Raw genomic sequence first — 25,680 nt, 5'->3', positions numbered from 1 at the left:
TACTGGAGTATCATGCAGTGCATAGCCCAACACATCACACATTGTAGCTGCTAAGGCATATTTGGGATAACCTGTTTTAAGAAGAATTACTTTTTTTCTAGCATCTTTCTATCAAGAACACACACTGTCTTCTCGATCAGTGAGATGCTACATACAGCAAAGACCCTTTGGCAACATCCAAATGAATTGGTCTGATGATATGAAACTTGGGGTCATACAAAAATGCCCCTATGTTTATCTGTGAACTGCTGATGTGCACTCGATTTTATTGCCTTCACTCCTGGAGTTGGTAGCTGTTTTAAATCAAAATACTATAAAAATGTTGTCCATGGCGTCACATCTGATGAGTGCTGTATGTAGTAACTGCCATTCCCCAGGCAGACATTATTATTATTTAAAACCCGGTGAGAAGTAGCATTCCAGGCCACTGTCTGTTATCCAAATAATGGAAGCTATCTGGGTCAGGCCTACCTGAAGCTTCTCTTATGGCTTCTCTTATGTTCTTAACTTCTTCCCTCATAAATCCTTCCAGTCATTGCCAGCTAAGACCTCTCAGTCTCTGAAGGAACACAATTTTATGGGAATCCCTAAAGACGTCTAAACTCTTAGTTTTATGTTTGTTTTTTAAGGAAAAGTACACTGAATTACAATTTTTTTAAAATAGTAAACCAGTTTTATAAGGAAAGTGGTATGTAATTAGAGTAAACAGACACACCTTGACCAAAAACCATCCCCTCAGCTAAAGTCCTGGTGGAGATTTTCTTGAGGAAGAAATTTCTAGAAGAATCTGTTAAAAGCTTACCTGTTGCACAATGGCTCTTATATTTAAAAAAGGCTGTCCCTAAATTTAGCCTAAAAATTCAGCTTCCTCTGGCTCAACATCCCGTGCTTCTTGTTGATATATAGGTCGAACAACTTCTCCTTCTGACATTTCAAAAAACATTTATACTGTCAACGTATCGCCCCCCTCCACCCCCTCCCACCAATATTTTTTATCTCGTCTAAATATAGCCTCTTCTATCAGCCTTTCCTTAGACAACTGGTCTCCTACAGACATTTATCACCATTGTGACTCTCCTCTGTATCTTTCCCAGTTCCGCCCTGCTTCTCACAATGCCTTCAACATACAACAAAGCCAGATCCAAAAATAAGAGCTCTGCTGGGCAATAACCATCAATACTATTATCCAATTTTCTGGGCTCTGTTTTATATATCGTATAGATTCTGCATGCAAGCAATCTATGCCAAGAGGAATTCTTTGACCTGCACAGACAATGCAACTTTGCATAACTGCCCCCGTTTTGCATAATTTATGCCAGCCCTGCTAGTCATAAAGTGGGGCACTGAGATTCCACCCCCAAACACTAGAAATCTAATTTTGCTGCCTAACTGATTTGAAGCCTATACACCATCAGACATATCCTCATAAATCCTAACATCAAGCAACCTATTTATTTAAACCAAGTTATTCTAGAAGTTGAGTAATATGCAGCCGTGACAATACTGGGCCCCCTCGAAAACTCATGTGGCATGGAACGGGGCAGGCTTTCCTAGGGCTGCAAGATTATACTCAACACAGCCAGTCAATGAAAGCTTTTGTTGAGAGTTCAATTCCTCTCTCCTCCCCATTAACCAGTGGGGGCAAAAGCAAATCAAAACTCTTGAGCTGGCGACTCCTGTAAGGCCGCACAGATCCTCTTACTCCCTTCTTTCCCTACCCAGTTCTACAAGAAAAAACATTTAGCCTTTCCAGCTCCTGTTCAAAGTTGGCAGAAATTTCACCCTGAGAGGCCAACAGCTTTCCCTCCAACAGTAAGAATCGAAAGTAACTGAAGCCAGCAGTGCTTCGCTAGAACAGAGGCGTCTTTTAAGCCAGCGCCTTCATAATGTCACAGGGCCTTCGGAAATAGTGTTACCAACTTCCATGTGGGGCCTGGAGTTATCCTGGAAATACAACTGATCTCCGGACTACAGGGGCAGGGCAGCTTCACAGAGTGTCTCTACAGTATCACAACCTGCTAAGCTGCCCCTCCTCTCTTCTCCCCCCACCCAGGCTTTTCCCCCAGATCTCCAGGAACTTCCCAACTGGGAGTTGGCAACTCTAGAAGAAGTCATTTCGCTCTTCAACATGTCCTCACACTATGAAGCACTCCATATTTGTCCCAAGTAGTTTTTAAAAACGACCTCTGTAAACACCGTACGACAATTTTTATTTATTACACTTTCTCGCACAAAAACGAAACCACGCACTGTTAGTCAGGAGCTTTCACTGTAGCTGTATAAAACGCGTAATGTACTTTCAGCTCAATCAGACTCAATGTGCCAATGCTAAAGCCAAGATGCACTGGTAGTTTTTTCAGGTGTGTGTGAACAACTTACGTGTGTATATTAAATGCACACACATTGGCTTTTGTTGAGAATGTTTTCAGGCCCGTGAGAACAACATACATATGTATATTAAATGCACACATATTGGCTTGGATCCCATGAACCGCCAGAGGAAAGCACTGACAGTTTGGGATCCCCCCCCCCCCCACTTTCCGATCTTATGAAAATTTATTTCTGGGGTTACGGGACCTTGTGTACTAATAGCCACACCATTTGGGTGGCTGGAGTGGGGAAGCAGAAGAGAAGAAAAAGGAAGGAGTGATTTTGCCGCCTCCCATGTCCCCACTGCAGCTGCCCAGCCAGTGCAGCTATTAGTACATTCAAGTCCCTCAACCACAGGAATAAATGTTCCAGGGATCAGAAATAGCTCCAGGACGGAGGGTAGGGAAGATCCCTTGAACCTTGTGCCCATGGATCACTGGATCCAACCCGTTATCTCTCCGTCTCATAACACACAGAGAAATTGTCTCTAAACAGAACTGTCATAGTACATAGTCATTTGATAGCCCTAAATATTTTTATCCTCACAGGTGAGCAATTTTCCCATCAGCAATTTTATTTTGCACTATTGGTGCTATCCCTAGCTTAAGGAGCTGGAGGGGTAAAGAGAGGTTTTCACAGTGCTGAGTCATACTCTGGCCTCATCTAATTGCAAAAGCCAGTTTATGGGATGTACTATGCTGTTTTTATTTCATTGTTCTTTAATTGTGCAATCCAGTTTGATTGCTTTGTCCATTGCATATATTATTTTAGTCTTTATTGCATCATAATTAGGGATGCCAGGCCACCACCTGACACACACACCCGACACTCCCCCAGGAGCTTTTGGGGGGGGGGGGCTTAAGTAGAGGCAGGCAATGGCAAACCACCTCTGGATGTCTCTTGCCTTGAAAATTCTACGGGGTCACCATAAATCAGCTGCAACTTGATGGTTAAAAAAAGACTGAACCACTTCTAAGTACTGGGAGGGGGAATGAGAATGTCATTTTGAATGCTCTACCAACAAAAGGGAGGAAAGTTTTAGTCTAGCTAGGTTTCTACTATACTACCTTCCTATCTGCAGAAAGGTTGCTTCCCCACACAATGGAAACAATAAAAAATGCAATTCCCCACTGACAATCTGAAGTGGTGCAGTCTCTGCTACCACAATGAACAGAATAGTGGTCTTATTGATGCATCTCCACCTTACGCTAGGTTGTTGGTTCAGATCCACCTATTTAAGACCAGCAAACTGGATGACTGTCAGCAAGCTGCCATTCTGTTTTCTGTGACCTCTGTGTACATATCCTTCCCTGTTGCACCCGGCTTGGTTTCTATCATCCTGCTCCTGCGTTGGAATGCAAAAGATAACTGCTGGAGGTTGTGTGGGGGAGAAGATGCTGTAATGCTTGGCTATTACTTTTCCCATGAGTACTGCACCTGTGTTTTGTCTAATGCTCTGCCTGGTTCCCATAGACTGGGCGCGCAACTGTTTCATTAGCCCGCCAGCGGGAAAGCTATTCATTGGACCTGTATCTATTTGAAGTTCCTTTATTATGCTTGCGCTAACTGTGTATCCCCAGTTCTAACAAAGAACGTGTTTGAGTATATCTTCAACGCTTTGAAATAAATTTTGCTTTTTCTTGGAAACGTGGATTTATTCTCGATGCTTGGGGATCCAACAATGACTCATGGAGAGACTGAAATTCTCTCAAAATCTGGTAGCGACAAGTCCACAAAAACCACCACCCCCTACTTTAAACTTGTCATGGAATACCTACAACCATTTGAGGATGCAGTTATCCTTTGACTCTGCAGTAAATCAGATTTAGGACAGCAACGTTGGGGCAAAATCCACCTCCACGTGCAACCGTGAACCTTCACAGACCTAGATGGAGGGCAGCAGTCAACCTGATGTAAATTCTTAGGTGGCCAGCAAGAGGCAAACTGTTGTCTATAATCCAGCAGAGAGTCCCTTGTGGTTACAAAAGAGAAGGAGGCCAAGTGTCTCTCTTGCCAAACCAAACAGAGATCCTCAGAGAAAAAGTAGGCTACACTCAATCACCCTGCCTTTAGCACATGTTAATTCCAGTTGCTCCATAGTGACATGCATATATGAGTGAGTGCAGCATATGAACGGCACCCGCTTCCACTTCACAGAACTACTTTCTTCAAGCACGGCCCTGGCACAGTTTTACGGTGACGTGCCAACCCTGCCTGATCTTTCCACACATCTCCCTTGCGGTCTCTCTCATATCACTGTCTCCTTTCATGTCAACTGATTTGGAGCAGCCTTGCAGGGCGAGATCGATCCCCCAGGATCGAGCAGTAGAAGACTCTGAGGCACAGCGTGTACATCAACAGAAGGTTACAATCCTGTCTCCTCCAGCCAGGCTGGAACTCTGCCACGCTCTTCAGTGATTCAGCTAAGTAACCCTCTAGACTATGACTCATCAATTTCTGTCTCCTGAGCAGGGAACTTCTTTTCCTTCACACTCTCCCATGGTGTATGCCGCTAGCCAGGTGCATTATGGGACAGCAGACAGCAATTCAAGAGGGAACTTAATGGACCAAGGATACAACATGACTCAAGTTAATGACAGAAGAATAGGGTGGTCTGGGAAGGCATCTTAATGGGACTTTGTTTCTTTCTGCTGTATGAAAGCGGCAGCAATCCTTAACAGGAGATATGGCACCCTAAGAAGCATTTCTTTGGAGAAGATCCAGTAGGTAGGATCTGATTTGGTGTTCAAATGGAGGAGAGGCCACAGCTCAATGACAGAGCCCCTGCTTTTCATGCAGATGGCTCCTGGTTCAATCTCCCATTAAAAAAATAATAATCCAGATACCATGTCTGGGAAGCCCTTTGCCTTGACAGATGCTGCCAGCCAGAGTGGCCTATACTGGCTAGATGGAGCGATGGTTTGATCCAATATCAGACAGCTTTGTATGTTCACACGTCCAATGCTCACAATGAAGAAGAGCTGATTTTTATACCCCATGTTTCTCTACCCGAAGGAGTCTCGAAGCAGCTTACAATCATCTCCCCTTCCTCTCCCCACAACAGGCACCTGGTGAGGTAAGTGAGGCTGAGAGAGTTCCGAGAGAACTGTGACTGGCCCAAGGTCACCCAGCAGGTTTCATGTGGAGGAGCGGGGAATCAAACCCAGTTCTCCAGATTAGAGTCCATCGATCCTAACGACTACAGTGACCATGTGAGGTAAGTTAGGCAGAGAAGGCAGAGTGACTGGCCCAAGGCTGTAAACTTCATGGCTGATCGGAGAGCGAACCCTAGGTCTCCCTCATCGTAGTCTAGCCACCACCACATCACACCAGCTCGATTCCCAGAGCCATTCAGACAATGCAGAGGTCAGCGGGTTTTCAGTCTGACTCCACGGCCAGGCCAAACACTTACCAATGCCTTTGTAGCGTGGCGGGTTCGCTTTCTCATCCAACTGGAGCTGAGTTTTCACATACTCTGTGGGGAATGTAATGCAGATCTCAATGCCGCCAGCAATGCCACCTACAGACGCAAGAAAGGAAACCAAATTAATTATTATTGTATGACAAAATTACACACAAGAAACATATAATGCCATGAAATGGGGTGCAGAAATAGGGTGCAATTCTAGCTCACCTCCTCGTGGTGCACCCTGGTAATGCTAAAGAGCCAGAACTGTTGGCTGCCAGACAATCATAAGATCTCCTGGCTACACTACACACATGGATGAAACCAAAATATCACATCAACAGCTTTGTTTGCTGGGCTATGGTTAAGTATGCATCAGCGCTGAAAGCTCTTGGGGTCATGACACATGGCAAGTTGCTGTGAACTGTTCACCTAGGAACACCACGCCAACACATACCTAGCAGTTCTTGCAGTTTTTATAGAATAAGTTTGTATAATTCATTTGTTTTTTTGACCAGGGGAGAAAAATTAGGATATTCCCTTCCTCAGGAATGTGTCTAGAAAGCAAGATCTTTTCCGGGGCAACTGAATGGGTAGATTTTTGGTAGACTGGCAATTCTGGGGTGATCAACATGTTACTTCCATGGTGTGGGTGTTCAAGTGCTGTCAAGTTGCCTCTGACTCATGGTGACCCTGTGAATTAATGTCCTCCAAAACGTTCTATAGTTAACAGACTTGCTCAGGTCTTGCAAACTGAGGGCCTTGTGGCTTCCATGATCGAGTCAATCCATCTCATGGAGGGTCTTCCTCTTTCCCCGCTGCCTTCAACTTTCCCTAGAATTATGGTCTTTTCCAGTGACTCTTGTCTTCTCAACTCCTATGGACACAGGGTCAAAAACCCTTCCACAAAGTATAGTGTATGATAAAACTAGCCATGGCCCCTCTTTTGGAAAGCTGCAACCCAAAATCAAGGACATCAGGTGATTTCCCACAAGCGCTGCTCCGCGCTCACTCTTCTCTTTGCCCCGATGGTACGTGTCAATTTCACAGAAGCTGCTGCGCGGCCACATTTTGCCCCATAGCTTCGCACGATTTTCCCCGCGTCTACTCAATCCTTAAAAAAACAGGATTGAGTAGACGCGGGGGAAATAACGGGAAGCTGCGGGGCAAAATGCGGCCGCGCAGCAGCTTCTGTGAAATTGACACATACCATCGGGGCAAAGAGAAGAGTGAGCGCGGAGCAGCGCTTGTGGGAAATCACCCATCATCTATCAAGTACCAGTGGCCTAGAGAGATCTCAAGTGAACACCATCAACTCACAAGCCCCAACATTATTACAGTCTCTACAGAGCCAGTTTGGTTGTAGTGGTTAAGTGTGCGGACTCTAATCTGGGAGAACCGGGTTTGATTCCCTACTCCTTCACTTGCACCTGCTGATGTGACCTTGGGTCAGTCAGAAGCTCTGGCACAGCTGTTCCTGAAAAAGCAGTTTGTGTCAGAGTTCTCTCAGCCCCACCCACCTCACAGGGTGTCTGTTGTGGAGAGGGGAAGGGAAAGGAGTTTGTAAGCCGCTCTGAGACTCCAAAGTGAAGGGCGGGATATAAATCCAATCTCTTCTTCTTCTACTATGATCCTTCATCTCCTACATACAAGGAACTTCGTTTTGTTTTTGTTGAGTATTAGCTGTGTGCATGTGTGCGCGCATGCGCATGTGCCTGGAAGTCATGATTGACTTCTGGCTACCCCTAGTGGGGCTTGGACATTTGAGAGATGGCTTACTATTGCCTGCCTCCGCTTCCTGGCCTTGATATTCCTGGAGGTCTCCCATCCAAGGTCAGCGCAAACAGGGAACTTTTGTGTATGAAATACGTACTAACCCCCCGCTAACATATCATGTTCCCACAGGTGACGAATCTGTATCTGCGCATGCCACCATTAAATCATGGCCGGGCAGAAGGAAAAAGCAACTTGTTCCTGTGTTTCCGACTAGCCAGACAAGGATAAAGGAGGATTCCTCATTTACTTTTCAGGGCTGATGCACAAAATCTTCTTTAAGTAACCAAGTTCCAGCACCATCCACATTCCAGAAAGAGTCACCTCTGTCCTCATCTCCCCCCACATCCATTGCGGGGGTGGGGGGGACCCTCTTGCCAGCAATTCTGTTCTGGTCATTTCTTTCCAGCGTGATCAGCTCCAAGCTGGCTCCTTTCCACACCATCCATTCTCTGGATTAACCCTCAAACTCCCACCCACCAAAATCTACCTCTTGCAAATAAAACCAGACTGGCTTCAAAAACCATTAGACAGAAGCATAATGCCCTTGAGGGCTGCAAAGAAAGAAGCCATGCAAGGACCCTCAAATGGGCCACAAGGAGGATGCACATAGTCTGGAAAAGTTACCCGGAAGAGTCTGCAAGGATTAGGAAGGGGGACAGCAATGTAAGTGGACAGATGCAACCTCGGGGCATTCTCCCTGGGGCATGGTGAGTGGGGGGAGAACAGATGAGGGGCAGAATTAATCAACATGATCTGGACGACATGGAACCGTTGCCCCACGAAACTAGGTAGGGACTGTGACAAAAAGGGATAAAAGGCAGAAATGGCGACTTCCCTTTGCTACCACCATTTCCAGCAGGTACAGCTCGGCACCTCCCTTTTGCAGCAAGCTACTGAACCCAAAAATACCTGTTCAGAAAGCAGCATGGAGTTCAGGGGGTGGGTGGGGGTTAACTTTGACCGTTTTGCTGTTTGTTGGGGGCCTGAATGGGGAGGAAGCAGCAGACAACACTCAAAGAAAGGGAGGGAAAGCCCAATTTGGATATAAGGGGAGTAACAAGGAAAAGAATAAATGAGTAGGAAGAATTATTTGTAGCCCTGCCCCTCTAGGTTTCTTCTAGCCATCTCACCTTCAAACGGGGACTGCAGGGGAAAGTGTAGGGTGTAACCATGACCAACAGCAGAAGGTGACTTTCATGCCCTGTTTGAAGGGGAAGGGCCATGGCTCAATGGTAGAGCAGCTGGCTGGCATGCAGAAGGTGCGGGGTTCAATCCCCAGCATCTCCAGTGAAAGATCTGGAACCTGGTAATGCGAAAGACCTCTAACTGAGGCCCTGGAGAACCACTGCTGGTCTGAGTAGACACTATTGACTGTGACGGACCGTTGGTGATTCAGTATAAGGCAGACTGATGTCTTTGAGAGCACCAGCAAAAGGCACTCAGTCATTGTTCAAAACAGGATGTCAGGACTTCGGTCTGATCCAGAAAAACAAGCATATGAAGCTGCCTTATTCAGAGTCAGATCACAGGTTCATTCACTTTACTGTCTACTCAGATACGCAGAAGGCTCTCCAGGGTCTCAGGCAGAGAGGCAACTCTCCCATCACTTGCTGCTTACAATACTTCAACTGAAGATGCGAGAGATTGAACCTGGGACCTTCCGCGTGCTAAGCACGTCTTCTGCCACTGAGCCATATCCCGCTGCACACTACGTTCGTAGGGTGGAAATTCCCAGAATTTTAAGTACGGTACAATCAGAGGCCTCAGGGAGGAAGGTGAAGGGCATCCGCTCCCGGGTGAGCTAAGAATAGATGTCTGGACTGGATCTTTTCCAGAGTGGCAGATCAAGGCGGCATGGAATGGCACTGGAATGCTGATTACCCAAAGCTGTATGTAGCATCCGTACCTGATTTTTTAAATTTTATTTTATATCTGTGTGTGCGTTTTTGTGTCCTTGCCTGGAAGTCATGGTTGACTTGTGGCGATCCCTACTGGGGGCTTGGATGTTTTTCAGAGAGGTGGCTTGATTAGCCTGCCTCTGCGTCCCACCTCTGGTATTCCTTGGAGGTCGCCCTTCCAAGTGCTTGCCAAAGTTGGCCCTGCTTCGCTTCCGAGATCTGACAAGATCGGGCCTGCCTGGGCTATCCAGGTCAGGACACCCCTTCTGAATGTGAAATTATCTACAGGACCACCTCTCCTGGTACACCCCCTGAAGAGCATTACGCTCCGGAGAGATGACTGAGGGGTGACATGATCGAGGTTTATAAGATTATGCATGGGAAAGAGCAGGTCGAGAAAGAGGTACTTTTCTCCCTTTCTCACAATACAAGAACTCGTGGGCACTCCATGAAATTGCTGAGCGGTCGGGTTAGAACGGATAAAAGGAAGTACTTCTTCACCCAAAGAGTGATTAACACTTGGAATTCACTGCCACGGGAAGTGGTGGCGGCTACAAGCATGGATGGCTTCAAAAGGGAATTAGATAAGCCTATGGAGCAGAGGTCCATCAGTGGCTATTAGCCACAAGGTATAGATAGGGGCTCTGAGGCAAGTGATGCTCTGTCTTCTTGGTGCTTGGGGGGGTCAACAGTGGGAGGGCTTCTAATGTCCTGGCCCCACTGGTGGACCTCCTGATGGCACCTGGTATTTCTAGACAGCAATGGTTCGTCATCAAGCCTGGCCTCCTCCATCTCCTCCCCTATGGGGTAGGATATAAGGTGGCTTCAAGCGCCACCTGGAATAGTTTGGAACTGTCGCGGTTTTATTGCTTTTAACTGTTTTAGTCTGATTCTACATGTATTAACGAAATGTTGTTCACCGCCCTGAGCCCTCTAGGGGGGAGGGCGGTCTAAAGATCAAATAAATAAACTGTGCAGACCCATAATGTTTGCATTAAGCACACTGGAAGCAAAGCAGCTTAGCCAAGACATGTAGGCCCATTCATAGAAGAAAATGGAAAGCTGCCAAGCAAGTGAGTTCAGCTCCGGCCCAGGACAGTTGACGTCCAAGTTAGCACAGTCATCAATATCTGGATTCTTTTGACACCCAAACACAGCTACCCACCCTCACTAGGAGCATAAGAACTCCATGATTTACATGGAGAGAGAGGCCAGTGGCTCAGTGGTTGAGCATCTGCTCGGCATGCAGGAGGTCCCCGGTTCAATACCCGGCATGTCCATGTAAAAGGCTCAGGCAGTAGCTGACATAAAAGACCTCAGCTCAGACCTCAGCTTCAGACTGTGGAGAGCCACTACCAGACTGAGTAGACAATACCAACCTTGGTGGACCAACGGTCCAGTCCACTACAAGGTGGCTTCATGTGTTCACTATCATCAACACGCCAACGATGATCTCCAAGAAACTCCAAATGGTAGGGTGGAGATGACACAGGGAAATATCTTTTCCTCCTCTGCAAAGCTTTTTCTTTATGTAATGCATTCGGAGGCCGATTTGGATTGGCACTGCATGGGGGGGGGGCTTAAGCGTCTCCCCCCACATACCATTTTCCTGACCTTAAATGACCCAAGGGCATTATTTGTTCTGGTAAGGAAATTTATGCACAGTCCATGGGTACACATGGCCTCCACAATGAAGAAGAGAATTCGATTACCCAAAGGTGAATTCACTACCCAAAGGTGTCTCAGAGCGGCTTAGAATCTCCCTTCCCTTCTCCTCCCCACAACAGGCACCCTGTGAGGTACGTGGGGCTCGGAGAGCTCTGACAGAAACTGCTCTTTTTTCAAGGACAGCTCTTATCAGAACTACGGCTTGCCCAAGGTCATCCAGCCAGGTGCAAGTGGAGGAGTGGGGAATCAAACACGGTTCTCCCAGATTAGAGTCCGCGCACTTAACCACTACACCAAACTGGCTCTCAGTTTGGGGCAAATAGCACTCTCCAAGCCATTTTGGCTCAGGAAACAATATGGGGTCTCATACATCTTGGAAATGAGTTCCACGCTCAGAATTTGCAGTCCACATCTGATAGCCAGAACCTGTGAAGGAGGCAAGGAAAATGTATCATGTAGGAAGAAGAAGAGAAGAGGAGGAAGAGGAGACTGGATTTATACCCCGCCCTTCAGTACCAGAAGGGAGCCTCAGAGTGGCTTAGAATCTCCTTTTCCTTCCCCTCCCCACAACAGACATCCTGTTAGGTAGGTGGGGTTGAGAGAGCTCTTTGAGAACTGCTCTTGAAAGAACAGCTCTGAAAGAACTTGTGACTGGCCCAAGGTCACACCAGCAGCTGCAGGAGTGGAGAATCAAACCTGGTTCTCCCAGATTAGAGTCCATGCTCCTAACCACTACACCAAACTGGGAACCAAAGGAGAGGGATAAATATTGGTTATGCAATAGAAAGGAGCAGAAATAGCAACCTCAGGTTCACCTGGAAGAGTTGGACAAGAAGAGCCAGTAGCCCTATTCACATATTACAGTGAATGCATGTAGACCCTGCATGTACCTGCATATATCTGTTTATAAGAGCCAACATGCGTTCACTTTACAGATTAAACCAGGGACCAGTCCCTGGATAAATGTGTGGTTTCAAGCACACGTTCAGCCCAGGGAGCGGTGGCACAGAGGATTTATCCTCTGGTTAGTAACATCTGAGCTGAACAGTATGGCTGTCAGTTCTAGCCCCGTGTTGGTGTTAGCTACCAGCCTTGTCCCTAGCTCGCCGTCCACCCAGCGGTTCGAAAGCTTCAGTGAGTAGATAAAATGGGTACCACTCCTTAGAGAGGGTGGGCACACCAAACCCCCCCCCCGGTGGGGGAGGTGTTAGCCGGCGACCAGAATGCTCAGCTCGCAAGATTGAAAGCCTAAGAAAAATCTCTTTGACTCCGAGAAGCTTGTAATGGGCCGTTCCGGCCAGGCGGCGGTAGTGCGGTGCTGCAAGACCTGGAGAAGCTGACGTCATCTAGCCAAGCCGAAGTGAATATGCTGACGGAGCACGTCTGACCCTGCAGCTGAACAAACCCTCCCCGACTGTGAATGTGTGTGATTAAAAGATATATGTTGTCCTCCCTTACCCCCATAAATCATTATTAGTCCCGCATGAATGAGTATGTAATTGTAAATCGCTCAGAGCCAGCAAGCTCTGCTGGATTGAGCGATTAATAAATGGAAAGATTATTATTATTATTATTACTACACGGGTTGAACATGAGAATTATTCAACAAACATAAAATGGATTGTATTTATTTATTATTTAATTGTTTAATTTATATCCCACCCTCCCTGCCAGGGCAGGCTCATTGTGGTGTACTGAGTGTAACTTAGGAACAAGCCCAGTGCGGTGCACTAGTTAGAATGTCAGACTAGGACCTGGGAGACCCAGGTTTGAATCCCTACCCTGCCTTGGAAGTTTGTGGGGTGTAAACAAAATAAATAAACAGATAACATCTTTGCCCATTTCCCTTTACTTAGCCATAATCTTGGTTTTGATCACTGACACAGACTAAGCCAATGATTTCTTCACACACTACAGAGAGACAAAATCTGCAGTTTCAGAGGCCTTTAACACACGTACATATTTTACTTTAGGCATGTTCATCTTTCAAAAATGTGTACTGTAGTATGCACTTGCTGAAAAAGTAAATGCATGAAGTAACATTTCAGAAGAAAAAAAATCTAGTACATATAATTCTCTCTTTTGTAAAGGAAGAAAACCTACAGAGAGCCAGGAAGGTAATAGAAATTGCCTTTCAGAAGCAATTTGTGGGGGCTGCAAGGCAAGCGGAAAAGTATGTCAAGTATTTTGTTTATAGCGGCAACTGCCTGACAAAGAGAAAACACACACACACACACACACACACGCATGACCCAACACCCCACATCCCTGCCATACGGCAAAAAGATTGTTTTGGATTTATTAACTATTGGGTACCTTCTGGTTTACAACTTGTGATTGCACTGGAAATCTGCACATGAACCCAGCATGACCCAAACACACACAAGTCTGCACTCACATACATATAAATACTGTGCTTCTCTACATCTTCCCAGTCATTGTTTAAATCCTGAACACAGGGATTCCCCTGCTCATGGGCACCATAGCCCCCACCAACATCTTTCCTGGTGCCCGCCAAATGTTTTTAAAAACTAGGTGTGGCCAGGTGGGCCTTTTGCCAGCAGCTGCCACCACAGCACAAGGATCTTCACTGTGTGACTGAAGGTAAGCTGTGGCAGACGTATTGTGGCTATCTCCACCTCCTGCAGCAGCCATTTTGTGGTTGCGCCCGCCACATTGTGGCAGAATTCCACAGGTGCCCCCGCAGGCTCAAAAAGGTTGGGGACCCCTGCCTTAACACATCCAAATGTAAGATTCCAGTCCTCTTGACTGAGGTAGAACTTCAGTCAAGATGCACCAGCCATGGATTCTAGAACTTCACAAACCAGTTGCAAAGCAGAACCACCACCTAGTTTTGGTGGTTTTCCTCATGTGGGGAGAAGGGGATGATATCATCTCATAGGCTTTCAGCCAAGACCACGAACGCTGCCTTGAGTTCCCCGGGCAGACGGACAGGGCAAAACTATAATCCTAATTTTAAAAATAAATTGTCTGCAGAAGGTTGGAGAAGTTCTCAAGGGAGTCTGGTTTTGCCTCTCTGCATGCACAACGCGACCAACAAAGTTCAAGGACATGACCCTGGTGTTTCAAAATAACCAACCGTGCTCCCATTACTAGAGTCCAGCTCTAAAGCAAAGACCATCTGGCAGTCTCCTCATCTGAAGAGAAACCGCTCTGATGTAGTTTCTTATTTCATGTCCAGCTGGTGTACACACCACTCACCCTCCAGCAGGCCTGAAACCTGACCTGGCCCAGCAAGGAAAATCCACCACCACACTCTATGCCTGTCAACCAGCCAAGTGCCCCCCTTCTGTCATTCACAAGGCACATTACCAAGCATGATTCAGCATGAGACAGGCATCCTGCCAGTTGTCATTGGCTGGCTGGCTATACACCCAGCCAACGCCCCAGTCAACAAAATTAAAAGGAAATAGGAATCAGCTGAGCGGCAGCAGAGCTCAGGATGACAAAGCTGCCGGAGGACCCAGAAGGGAAAATATTCCGTGTGTGCTGAAAATCCTGTTAAATCAGAATTTGGCTGGTGGGCGTAGGGTTTCTAAGTTAAGGTGGCAAACAAAAACAAAAATAAGTGTGCGATATTTTAAGATTAAGGAGGAATGCAGGAATGACCAGGCCAGTAGTGTTCCGTGCAAGTGTTAATAGATTACCTAAGTGTACAAAAAAAAAAGGAGTATATGCATGGGAAAGAGCATTGTGTCACCAGTCTCCCGTGATGTCACGAGCACTATCCAATAGGCATCCGCAGGGCTAATGTAACCATAGTCTACACAGCCCTTAAGGTAAATGGTAAGCTGGGCAGGGGAGAAAATGCATTAGTGAAATCGCAAGTTGTTACCTTGAAGAAAACCTGGATTCCCCACAATAACACAATTACAGTGTATGCAGTAACAGTGGTGAATGGCACATGCCCAAAATGAAGCTTTGTTTCCAGCTGTAGCCTTGATAGAAGATGGATCTAATTACAGTCCTGGTTCAATACCTCATAGACACATCTTTACTTTCAAAATAATTGGAATTTGTTTTGCAATAAGCCACTCCCTTGCCGTCATCAAATCAGGGTGGGGATTCTGGAGCTCCCATCATGCCTTGGGCAACTTTGAACACACTCTGTTCGCAAAATCTGTGGGGGCAAGGAGAGGATAATCCAGCCTCCAAAACTTACCCTTTGTGACAGGTGTTCCTGGGTATTTGTGTGGATGGACAAACAAGAAAAACTCATTTCCCCTTGCACATGTTAATACCGAACGGTTTTAGAAGCCACTGTGTTCCACCAGCCTACACAGAATAGTGGGAAATGATATGAAACGTTATGAAAACACAGCAGTTTTCCACAGACTGAACCACTGTCACCAAGTACCACTTGTCCCCCTTAAATCTTTGCAATGGAAGGACCTTGTGTGCCATTTCCAGAAATCCAAAAAGAATCAGGTCTTCCTGCTTCATAAAAATTTAGCTACTAGATGTTACTTGAGAAACAGGTTTTCTACACACACCCTGCCCTCAGAGTTAAAACGGCGCCAAAACTCCTCTGCCTTTCCTCCCAAAGGCTGGAACACCAAAGCCAACCCTAAGAAAGACCGAACAGCACTTCATTCTAGGGTAACATTACTTTCAACAAAGGCTTTTGCGCACAGCTCTATTTTCCACCAAAACCTCAAAAAAAAACAAAACTCAAAAAACAAGCCAAACAATCCAATTTGGCCTCCATTCCAGCCCACTGATTCAGAAAGCATTAAAACCCTATCTTTTGAAAATCCCTAACTGTAGCGGCTAGATCAGTTTCTTCCCACACCACGACAACAGCAAGCCAAGGTTAGAAAAATACTGGTTTCATGGGGCCACATTGCTAGGATACCAACCTAGGGGGCAGAGCCATAGAGCATGCGCCTTTAGAAGAGCAGATACTTGATAGTCAGAATGTATACTTCACTTCTAACTACTTGGTGGAGCACAATCAATCAAGACATAGTAATGAAAACTTCTAAAGTGCACAGACACACAGTCCGAAGCAAACAATTTCGCCCAAAGTTCAAAAGGAAGGTAGGAGTTTAAAGAATATGTGATGTCTGTACCAGGAGACCAAAATCTTTTTGATGCTGCCGGTGCCTTTTGAAATCCTGGCACAAAATGGTTTCTACAAAATGGCTGCTATAGAAGGCAGAGCCAGACACAAAATGGCTGCAGCAGCTTACCTTCAGTCACATAGTGGAGATCCTTGTGCTGTGGTGGCAGCTGCTGCCAAAGCGATGTCTTTAAAAATCTGCCAATCAAATCTCCAATGGCCAATCAGAAGCTTTGCTGGGCAAAAGCCCTAACTGGTCTCACCCACTTTCTAAAAACGCTTGGCGGGCACCACAAAATGGGTCGGTGGGCCCCATGGCATCCACAGACACCACACTAGGGACCCTTTCTCTATATTAACAGGGTATAAGATTGCTTTCATTCAGTTGGATCAACTCCAAGGCTCTGGATCCAGAAGGTGACAGGGAGCAGAACAGCATAACCCATAAGCAGAACAGCTTCTCGTCCAACACTGTGGTTTCGATCCAACCCATCATGATTAGTGGGTGAAGCGACGTCATGGTACAAATCCGGTATAAATCAGCTTCGTATACATGAGTCAGATCATAGGTTCCTCTTGCCCCCTTACTGTTTACTCCAGGGGTCCCCAACCTTTTTGAGAACCCTGATACAAGGCAGCAGGTACAATCACAAAATGGTTGCCACAGGAAGTAGAGCCAGTCACAAAATGGCTGCCCCCAGGAGGTGGGATCAGCCACAAAATGTCAGGGAGTGAGATTATATAAAATTGCAACAGTAACTCCTCAACTTTTCAAACAGAAGCTCTGTTTACCAGGATGCACAGCCAATCAGAAGCCTTGGGGGCAACTATCCCCCCAGCCCCTCCCACTTTCTAAAAACACTTGGTGGGCACTGGGAAAGGTGGGGGCAGCCACCATGGCATCCACAGGCCCCATGTTGGGGACCCTTAGCTTACTCCTACTGGCAGTAGCTCTCTGAGACTGATGTCCTGCTATCCTAAATGTTTTAAACCAGAGGTGGCAGGGGGACTTTGTGCCTGCAGAAGCATGTGGTCAGCCACTGAGACAATCCCCCCTCCAGTCTAAGGGGTTTAGTCAATCTACCTCCTTGGCTACGAATTGCAGTAGGGTCACCGCATTGGTCAAATGCAACATAAACAAAAGTGTCTTGTAGCATCTAAAAGAATAAAGGATTTATTGTGGTATTAGTCACCCCACCCCCCTTACAGGGTTTGTGGCAGGGTCTCAAACAAAAGGCCCGGTGGCCAGAACCAGCCTGTCCAGGGCTCTTACGTGGCCCGCAAGCAACTGGTACGTATGGAAATATAAGGTACTCTCCCTTTTATGATATCCCTCGGAAAAAAAACTAATCTTGCATACGATTAAATACATCTATTGGGGTTTTGTGGCCTCCCCAATAAATCAGTTGCTTTCACTGCTAGGAATCAATTGCTTTGGTTTGTATTTTGAGTAAAAATAATATCGTTAATTGGGTTTGCTTGTGTCCTTTATAAAGTTTATAACTCTGGTACCTGACATTACATTTTATGGCACACGTGGCCCGGCTTGACAAAGTTACGTTTATGTCAGATCCGGCCCTCATAACAAATGAGTTTGACATCTCTGGTTTGTGGGGTCTGGGACAGTTGAAGATGGTTTTTAATGCCTGATTAGTCATGTGCTCTATTTATGGAATAGCCCAAGTCAAAACTTAGCATGTTTGCAAGGGAACCAAAGCTCGACAACGTAACCCTTTGTGTGAATTTAGTGTCTGGGCACACGCGCCTCCCAAGGACAAGACAAACCTAAGAGAGGCCAAAGGTAACACTGGATACTTAAGGTGTTAATCCTACATGTTGCCTAATTGTGCCATTTTATCCCAAGGCTTAGCAACTTGGTTACGGACTCCAGAAAAACCACAACAAAAGCTGCGCCACCCAGCATGGCCTGAACAAGGGAACTTGCTCCGCACTGACTTTCTGGGGTGCAGGTACCCAAAGGTACCCTGAAATTAGGCGATGCAGCAGAAGCTGGGAGACCCCTGGTACTATGAAGGGAGGCACTGTATTTCCTACTTCGGCAAATACAAATACGAATCCCAGCTGCGGAAGCAAGCTGTGTTTGCATCACCACCACACAGGTTCCAGCTCATCTACAGCAAACAAATACACAAAATGTAGCAGAGGAAAAAAAGAAAAAAAGAACTTAAGAACAAAAAAGACCTTTTAATGGTAGCTAGCAAATGGCAGACAGCCTGCCTCTTCGGTCTAGTACTTTTGCATGTTACCATTCTTCCAAAGAGCTCAGCGTGATGTATGCGGTTCTCTCGTAGGGCTGCAAATCCTGGGAACGTGGGGAGGGGGAGAGACCTCTGGGATGGCAGCTCTGGTGACATCATCATGAGGCTCTAGGGGTTTCCGAATCTCTACGGGTTTTACCATAAAGATTTGGACATTCTTAGAGTATTGTGCATCACTTCCTGTTCCAAAGTCAGAAGTGACACCCCAGTGTTGACTGATGCATCAGCGGGAGGCTGCCCACCAGGACTGGGAAAGTGGCAAGCTTGAAATAATCTCTTCCACTTCTCATCCTCACAACAGTTCTGTGAGGTAGGCTAGGCTTGGACAGAGTGACTGGCCCATGACTACCCAGCAATCTCCCGACTAGGATCTGAAAGAAACTAACCGGCATTTCTTTCTCTTTCTTTCTTTCTCTAGCCCACACCCTTAGAACATAAGAACATAAGAGAAGCCAATGTTGGATCAGGCCAATGGCCCATCCAGTCCAACACTCTGTGTCACACAGTGGCCAGAAATAAAAACCAACGCATTAAAGATAGTAACAACCAGGAAGGAAACAAGTGAGGAGAACAAAAACCACAGGGACAGAGGATGGCGCTCTTCAGACATTTGCTGTCCCTGACCATATGCCTGGTAGAACATTTCTGTCTTGCAGGCCCTGCAAAATTGTTTCAGCTCCCACAGGGCCCAGGTCTCACTGGACAGAGAGTTCCACCAGGTGGGGGGGGAGGGCCAAAAAGGCCCTCTCCCTGGTTGAGGATAGCCAGATGGTTTTCCTTGAAGGAAGGGAGCAAGATAGGAAACGTACAGCCACAAGGGTGCTCTTTTTCTCTGCCCAGCACAAATTGCTATTAACACATCAAGCTGCCTTACTCTGAATCAGACCATTGGTCTATCAAGGTCAGTATTGTTTACTCTGATGGGCATGGCTCTCCAGGGTCTCAGATGTCTGATGGGCAGTGGCTCTCCAGGGTCTCAGATCAAGGGATTTCACATCAGCAACTGTCTCATCATTTAAACCAGGGGTGCCGAACTCATTTGTTATGAGGGCTGGATCTGACATCAATGAGGCCCTGTTGGGCCGGGCCATGTGCGTCATGAAATGTAATGCCAGGTAGCGGAGATATAAACTTTATAAAGGACACAAAGGGGTTTTTTTTACTTAAAATAAAAGCATGCTTAAAACATTAGCACTCTTGCAATATTTTGTTTATTTAACGGTGTCTGATAACTGACACCTCTTGCTCTGAATTAGTGCATCAAATGTCTGTGCTGTTGCAATCTTGAATATGCTGTTCAGGTGTGTATCTGTAAACTGAAAACCTATGATGACGCAGCAGCAGCAGAACTGGAAGAAGACGCAGAAGAAAGACAGTTCCACTGCGGTCCTGGTAGAAGCCTGATCCGGCCCCCAGGTCACATGTTTGACACCCCTGATCAATGTTCCCTCTAAGCTGCGGAGTCTTGTGAGCAAAAATTCTGCTTTGTGAGCTACTGGCATTAAAGTTGTGAGCAAGCAATTTGGCTGCTGCATCAATTAGTTTGCTCTGGAGCCCTCCTTCCTGAGCTAAGACAAAAATGTGTGAGCTGGAGGCTAAAAAACTGTGAGCTAGCTCACACTAACTCAGCTTAGAGGGAACACTGCCCCTGATTTAAACTGTCTGGAGATGCCAGGGACCAAACCTGGAACCTTCTACATGCAAAGCAGATGGCACACCACACTGAGCATAGCCATTACATTCTCCCATAGTGAAGAGCTGGTGCTGGGTGGATTACCAAATCCTTGCAATGAAGCTAGCCAGAACTACGGGGGGAGGGGGGGCATCAGGTCTGCAAACTCAGGGTTTGCAAGACCTCTCTCTAAAAATAACTATTTGGGGGTAGAAGAAAGGGGAAAGTGGGATTTCTCTTCTCTTCCAGTTCCTTGTCCATCACCCACATATAAACATATATTTGTAAAAGCTATAATCCAGGCCATCTGCATGCTTTATTATGCACTGAGCAAGCTCCCAACAGCTGGCTTCCCACTTTGCAGAAGAAGAGCTTTTGATTCAGGGAGAATGGCTTCCCCTGGGAAAGGTCTGCTCTACTCGGACCCTTGCGCGCACGCTCTCTCTCTCTCTCTCACACACACACACTAACCTATCGCACAGGGTTATGGGGAGGATAAACAGGAGAACGATGTAAACTGCTTTGGGAGGCCACTGGGGAGAAAGGCGTGCTATAAATGAAGTAAATGTTGTGTCAAAAGAAGCCAGTACTTGGCTGGAACAGAGACATAAACTCAAGAGCCACAGAGGGAAGCAAGTTAACAACTGCCGCTCGAGCTCTGTTGCGCAGGCAGAGCGCTCTCAGTAGGGGGAAAGTCTTCTCTGCCTTCAAGCAAGAGATGACAGGGCCTGCCACGACACCTTCTGCTACAGCTGGGCACTCTGCCCACGTCAGAAACCTGTTGGCACAGCGTCTCCTTCACGAGCAAAGAGGCACAACTCCAGTGAAGCTGCTCAGCCTGACAATCTGGTTAGTAAGGCATGCACCTACTCAGCTTGAAAACCCCAGTCAGCAAGGCATGCGCTGCTAGCCCCTACATGACGCTGGCGAAGCCAAAACATGCCCGGCATACATTCAAACACGGGCCAGTATCTTGCTTTTTCAGCCGAAATGAAATTGGATGAGGTGGGGAAGGAATTCAGAAGCTCAAAGCCGAAGTTCGTGAGAAGTTTCTCACTTCCACTCCAGTGTATCTGAGGAAGTGTGTGTGCACACAAAAGCTCACACCTCGAATAAAAAATTTGTCGGTCTTAATGATGCCCCTGGACTCCAACTTTGTTCTACTGCTTCGGACCAACACGCCTGCCCACCTGGATTTGTAAGAACCGATTTGTGGTATGGTCGGGGGTCACTTCGTAGAAAAATAGGTGCAGGAGCTCATTAGCATAACTCATTAGCATAACTCATTTGCATATGCCACACCCCCTGACATCACTGGAAAAGTGTCAGAAGGCAACACCCACCACTCAGGCTCCACTAGACTGTTTCGGATTGCTAGCTATTGGGGGGGGGACGCAGAGATCTGCCCTCACAGAGGAGGGAGAGCTTGTACCTGAATAAACCTTGGCCTTAAAGGTGCCACTGGACTGTTTTGGATTGCTATCTGGGGGGGGGGGGCTCTGCAACTTACCTGGCTGCTTCTTGCTCCTTGTGGCCCAGGGCTGCTGGGAGCAGGGGGCGGGGCTTGTTGCATGTGCCCACCCCCTGGGCTCTTTACTGCCGGAGCTCCGCTCCTGTGCGCTCCTGCAGGAAATGACCCCTGGGTATGGTGAACCAAAGTCCTTGCACTCAGAATTCCCTGTCCGTATTGAGGTGAGCCATCCATGAGATACCTACGATTCAATAGGGGGGTCTGACAGATCACACGGCAGTTCTTGTCCTTTTGAACAACAGCAATTCCAGGCATCAATCTAAACAGTAAAGTACTTCCCTTCTGTAATATCTACATGACTTCTTTAGCTGGGATTAAATGCCCGGTAAGGATTCCCCTCCCCCTTTGGCTTTGCCCAAACAGCATCCATTTCATATTCCCTCCCCGGAGAACAGATGATAACTGTCTTTGAAAAGGGAATCCTCAGCTAGACAGAAATGCCCCGGTAGGACAGCAGGAGTTACGATCAATGTCAAAACTGCCTGCTCTGCTTAAAACATCCCTGGGGAAGTCACAGTATACCACCGCTGGATCTCTGCAGAGGAATACTGAACTACCGCCAACCGTGTGCAAACTCCATAGAGTAGAAGCAGAGCCGGAAGCCGTTTCACCAGTAAATGAGAAATGCGCTGCGCCAATGCTATCGCGGCCAAGTGCTCTAGATAAATCATGAGTTTGCTGTAAGTCATTAAGTCAGTATGGTGCAGCGGTCAGTATGGCAAACAACGACCTAATCAATTCAGGTTCAGATCCCCGCTCTGCAGTGAAGCTTGCCAAGCGACCTTGAGCCATTTACCATCTCTTTCTCAGCCCGACCGACCTCACAGGGTGGTTGTTGGGACAAAGATTGGGGGGGGACATGCATGCCACCCTAATCTCCTTGGAACGAGGGCAGCAGGATAAAAGCATATAACTAGACAGATAATTTTTAGATGCCTTTGACCTAAACACTTCTGGAACAAAGAGATCAGATGCAATGCAGGGATTTAGAAGGGAAGTCTTGAGGTCTTAGCACAGACAGCACGAAGTTGCAACAGATCCCCCCTAACAGGTCCCCCCCCCCCCAAAAAAAGCCAGCATTTCAGGTTTGCCCCAAGGAGCTCTTAGCTTTTAAACTTTCTCTTCCCTTAAGTGGCTCCTGCTGAGAGCCTCCCTAGTTTCAGGTTGAAAAGGAGAGAGAGAGAGAGAGAGAGAGAGAGAGACTGGAGCAATGAAATTGTAAAATCATTGCCATGATCTCTACTTGTCCCTTGAAGGCCTGCAATTAGATAACAAATATTACTCAGAGAAGCCTTCGCCCACAAGTAAAGGCCTTCCTGGGGAGAATTCTGTCAACCACAAGTTGAAACCAGGCATTCAATTTCTGCAGAAGAGTGTACAAAAATGGTAACTGGACTCACTAAATCCCACACTGCCCCAATTCACTGAACATTCATCCCAAGTGTGTATACTGTAGTCCCATAATATCATGCAGATAGTCTAGAACATTCAATGCATCCTTCCAAGTATCTAAGTCATGAGGCAACTGATCATGAGTCTAGTGTGCAGATAATAAAGGTGGCATATCAAAGAGGCCTATGCCAACAAAAGTCTGCATGGTCAAAGCAATGGTATTCCCAGTAGTCATGTATGGCTGCGAGAGTTGGACTATAAGGAAGGCCGAGTGCCGAAGAATAGATTCTTTTGAACTATGGTGCTGGAGAAGACTCTTGAGAGTTCCTTGGACTGCAAGAAGATCAAATCAGTCAATCCTAAAAGAAATCAACCCTGACTGTTCCCGGGAAGGCCAGATAATGAAACTGAAGCTCAAATACTTTGGCCACCAAATGAGAAGGGAGCACTCACTGGAGTAGACCCTGATGCTGGGAAAGATTGAAGGTCAAAGAAGACGGGGACGGCAAAGGATGAGATGGTTAGACAGTGTCATCGATGCAACGAACATGAAATTGAGCAAACTTCAGAGGACGGCGGAAGACAGGAAGGCCTGGCGGGATCTGGTCCATGGGGTCCCGAAGAGTCAGACTCGACTGTGTGACTGAACAACAAATGCCAAAAGCACAGACAACCCCACCAAGAGAATTCAGAAGGAAACAGCAGAACTCTTGGATGAGGGCTTATTGGAAGGCTCTGCTGATAAACCCACATATGATTTTCTTTTACAAACAGAAGAGTGTGCACCCGCATTTTATTTATTACCTAAAATACATAAGTGCACTTTCCCAGGCCCTAGAAGACCTATAGTATGTGTGTACGTTTTAGAACCCCCAGCTAGCTATTTGGATCTTTTTTTAAAGCCCTTTGTCCCTGCCATTGGAAAAATTATATTTAAGTATGCTGTATAATAAATTGATTGTAATTTTTATATGGTTTTTGCTCAACCTTCATGGTCCTAAAAAGAATATATTTACCCAGCCTGTCAGCTACAAAACCCATGATGAAGTATAACACAGGAAAACAAGTAGGCATGCAAGACATCCAAAGACTTGAAATGAACATGAGCAAATGGAACATCAGCCAACACCAGACTAGTTTCCTATGAAAATCCATCAATCTTTGCCATGAAATCAGATCACGATTATTGCTCTATGTGAGTCACCAACAGAGACCTTCATGTTCACAATGGTTTCAAGTCAAAATTTTGAAATATATAGCACTAAGATTACCCAGGGCTGGTGCTATAATGCTTGACTCAGCTCTTGCTGCACTCCATAACTAACATTCTGAATAATAAGCAGCTCTCTTCTAGAAAGATGTGCAGTACCAACAGATCTAAAAATCCAGATCTTCTGATGCAAGGCCCAAGTTAGCAACGCAGAATGGTATTTTTTGGCAGCGGCAGCCCTTATTCCGAAAACCTGCACTGCCTTACCAGTCCCTCTAAGAAGCGGAGGGCAGCAGCACAGTTTGCACAACAGCCCTGTGAGGAAGGCTGAGGAAGAGCAACTGGCTTAAGCTCACCATCATGGTTGATAGGGGATTTGAATCTGGGTCTCCCCCGTCACAGTCCAACACTCTATCCACTACACTATACACAATATGATGGTGGTGGTGGGGGGGTTTCTAACAAGAAATGTGTTAGGCCAAGCAATGCAGGCTTGCATTTAAGCCCAAACCAAGGGCAAGTGAACTGGAAGCCCCCAAGCCAGCTTTGATCCACAAACTGGTTAGCCAGGTGGAGGAAAGGGAACTCGCGTGCCTGCCAGGGACCTGAGATGACATCTATCGCCACTCTGCTATCTGAGAGGGCCGCCGGTGACCTTAAGTGGAGAGGACACGCTGCTGTCTCTCTTTGGCTCCGGCTCGGGAGCAAGCGGACAGAGTGTCACATCTCTTGCTCCGGCAGTTACAGAACGGCAGCTTCTGCGGGGCCAGGGGGTTAAAGTCCTCGCAAACAGGCCACTGCAGTTCTCCGCAGCCCCACTACGACAACACGTCAGCAAGGGGCCAGTTCCCGAAGCTCGTGCCAAAGTCTGCAGCCAGCAATTTTGTGGTGGGGAGGAGAGTGCTGTGCAGCGGGCATGTGCAAATTATCTTAAAGTACGAGCATGAGTAGAACACCGCCTGCCCGTTTTGTCCTGCGGAAATGACAGCAGGACACAAAGACACAGAACAGACCCCAAGAATCAGGAGAAATACCTGGAATAACCCAGGGCAGGGGAAAAGATCAGACTCTGGTTCATTCATCTGAAGAAGGGTGTGTGCACACCAGTGTTCCCTCTAAGCTGAGTTAATGTGAGCTAGCTTACAGTTTTTTAGCCTCTGGCTCACACATTTTTGTCTTAGCTCAGGGAGGAGGGCTCCAGAGCCAACTAATTTATGCAGTAGCCAAATTGTTCGCTCACACATTTAATGCCAGTAGCTCACAAAGCAGAATAATTGCTCACGAGACTCCACAGCTTAGAGGGAACATTGATGCCCACGACGACAGCTTAGACCCAGAATCAAATTTTGTTGGTCTTAAAGGTGCCCCTGGACTCAAACTTTGTCCTATTGCTTC

The 25,680-nt window shown here is 46.7% G+C and overlaps 1 protein-coding gene across 1 annotated transcript in view; it reads right to left on the bottom strand.

Moving 5' to 3' along the window:
* The window catches only part of SLC25A1 (solute carrier family 25 (mitochondrial carrier; citrate transporter), member 1), a 58,600-nt gene that overhangs the window by 12,800 nt on the left and 20,120 nt on the right, over positions 1 to 25,680 (bottom strand). The window contains exon 2 of the mRNA XM_015409290.1: positions 5,783 to 5,890. Coding sequence (XP_015264776.1) covers positions 5,783 to 5,890 — 108 coding nt within the window. The remainder of the gene's footprint in view (positions 1 to 5,782; positions 5,891 to 25,680) is intronic.

This window comes from Gekko japonicus, unplaced genomic scaffold (genome assembly GCF_001447785.1).
Source record: "Gekko japonicus isolate JY-2015 unplaced genomic scaffold, Gekko_japonicus_V1.1 scaffold508, whole genome shotgun sequence".
NCBI classification, from domain to species: Eukaryota; Metazoa; Chordata; class Lepidosauria; order Squamata; family Gekkonidae; genus Gekko; species Gekko japonicus.
Note: the sequence above shows the minus strand (reverse complement) of the source record. Positions and strands in the feature narration are given on the sequence as shown.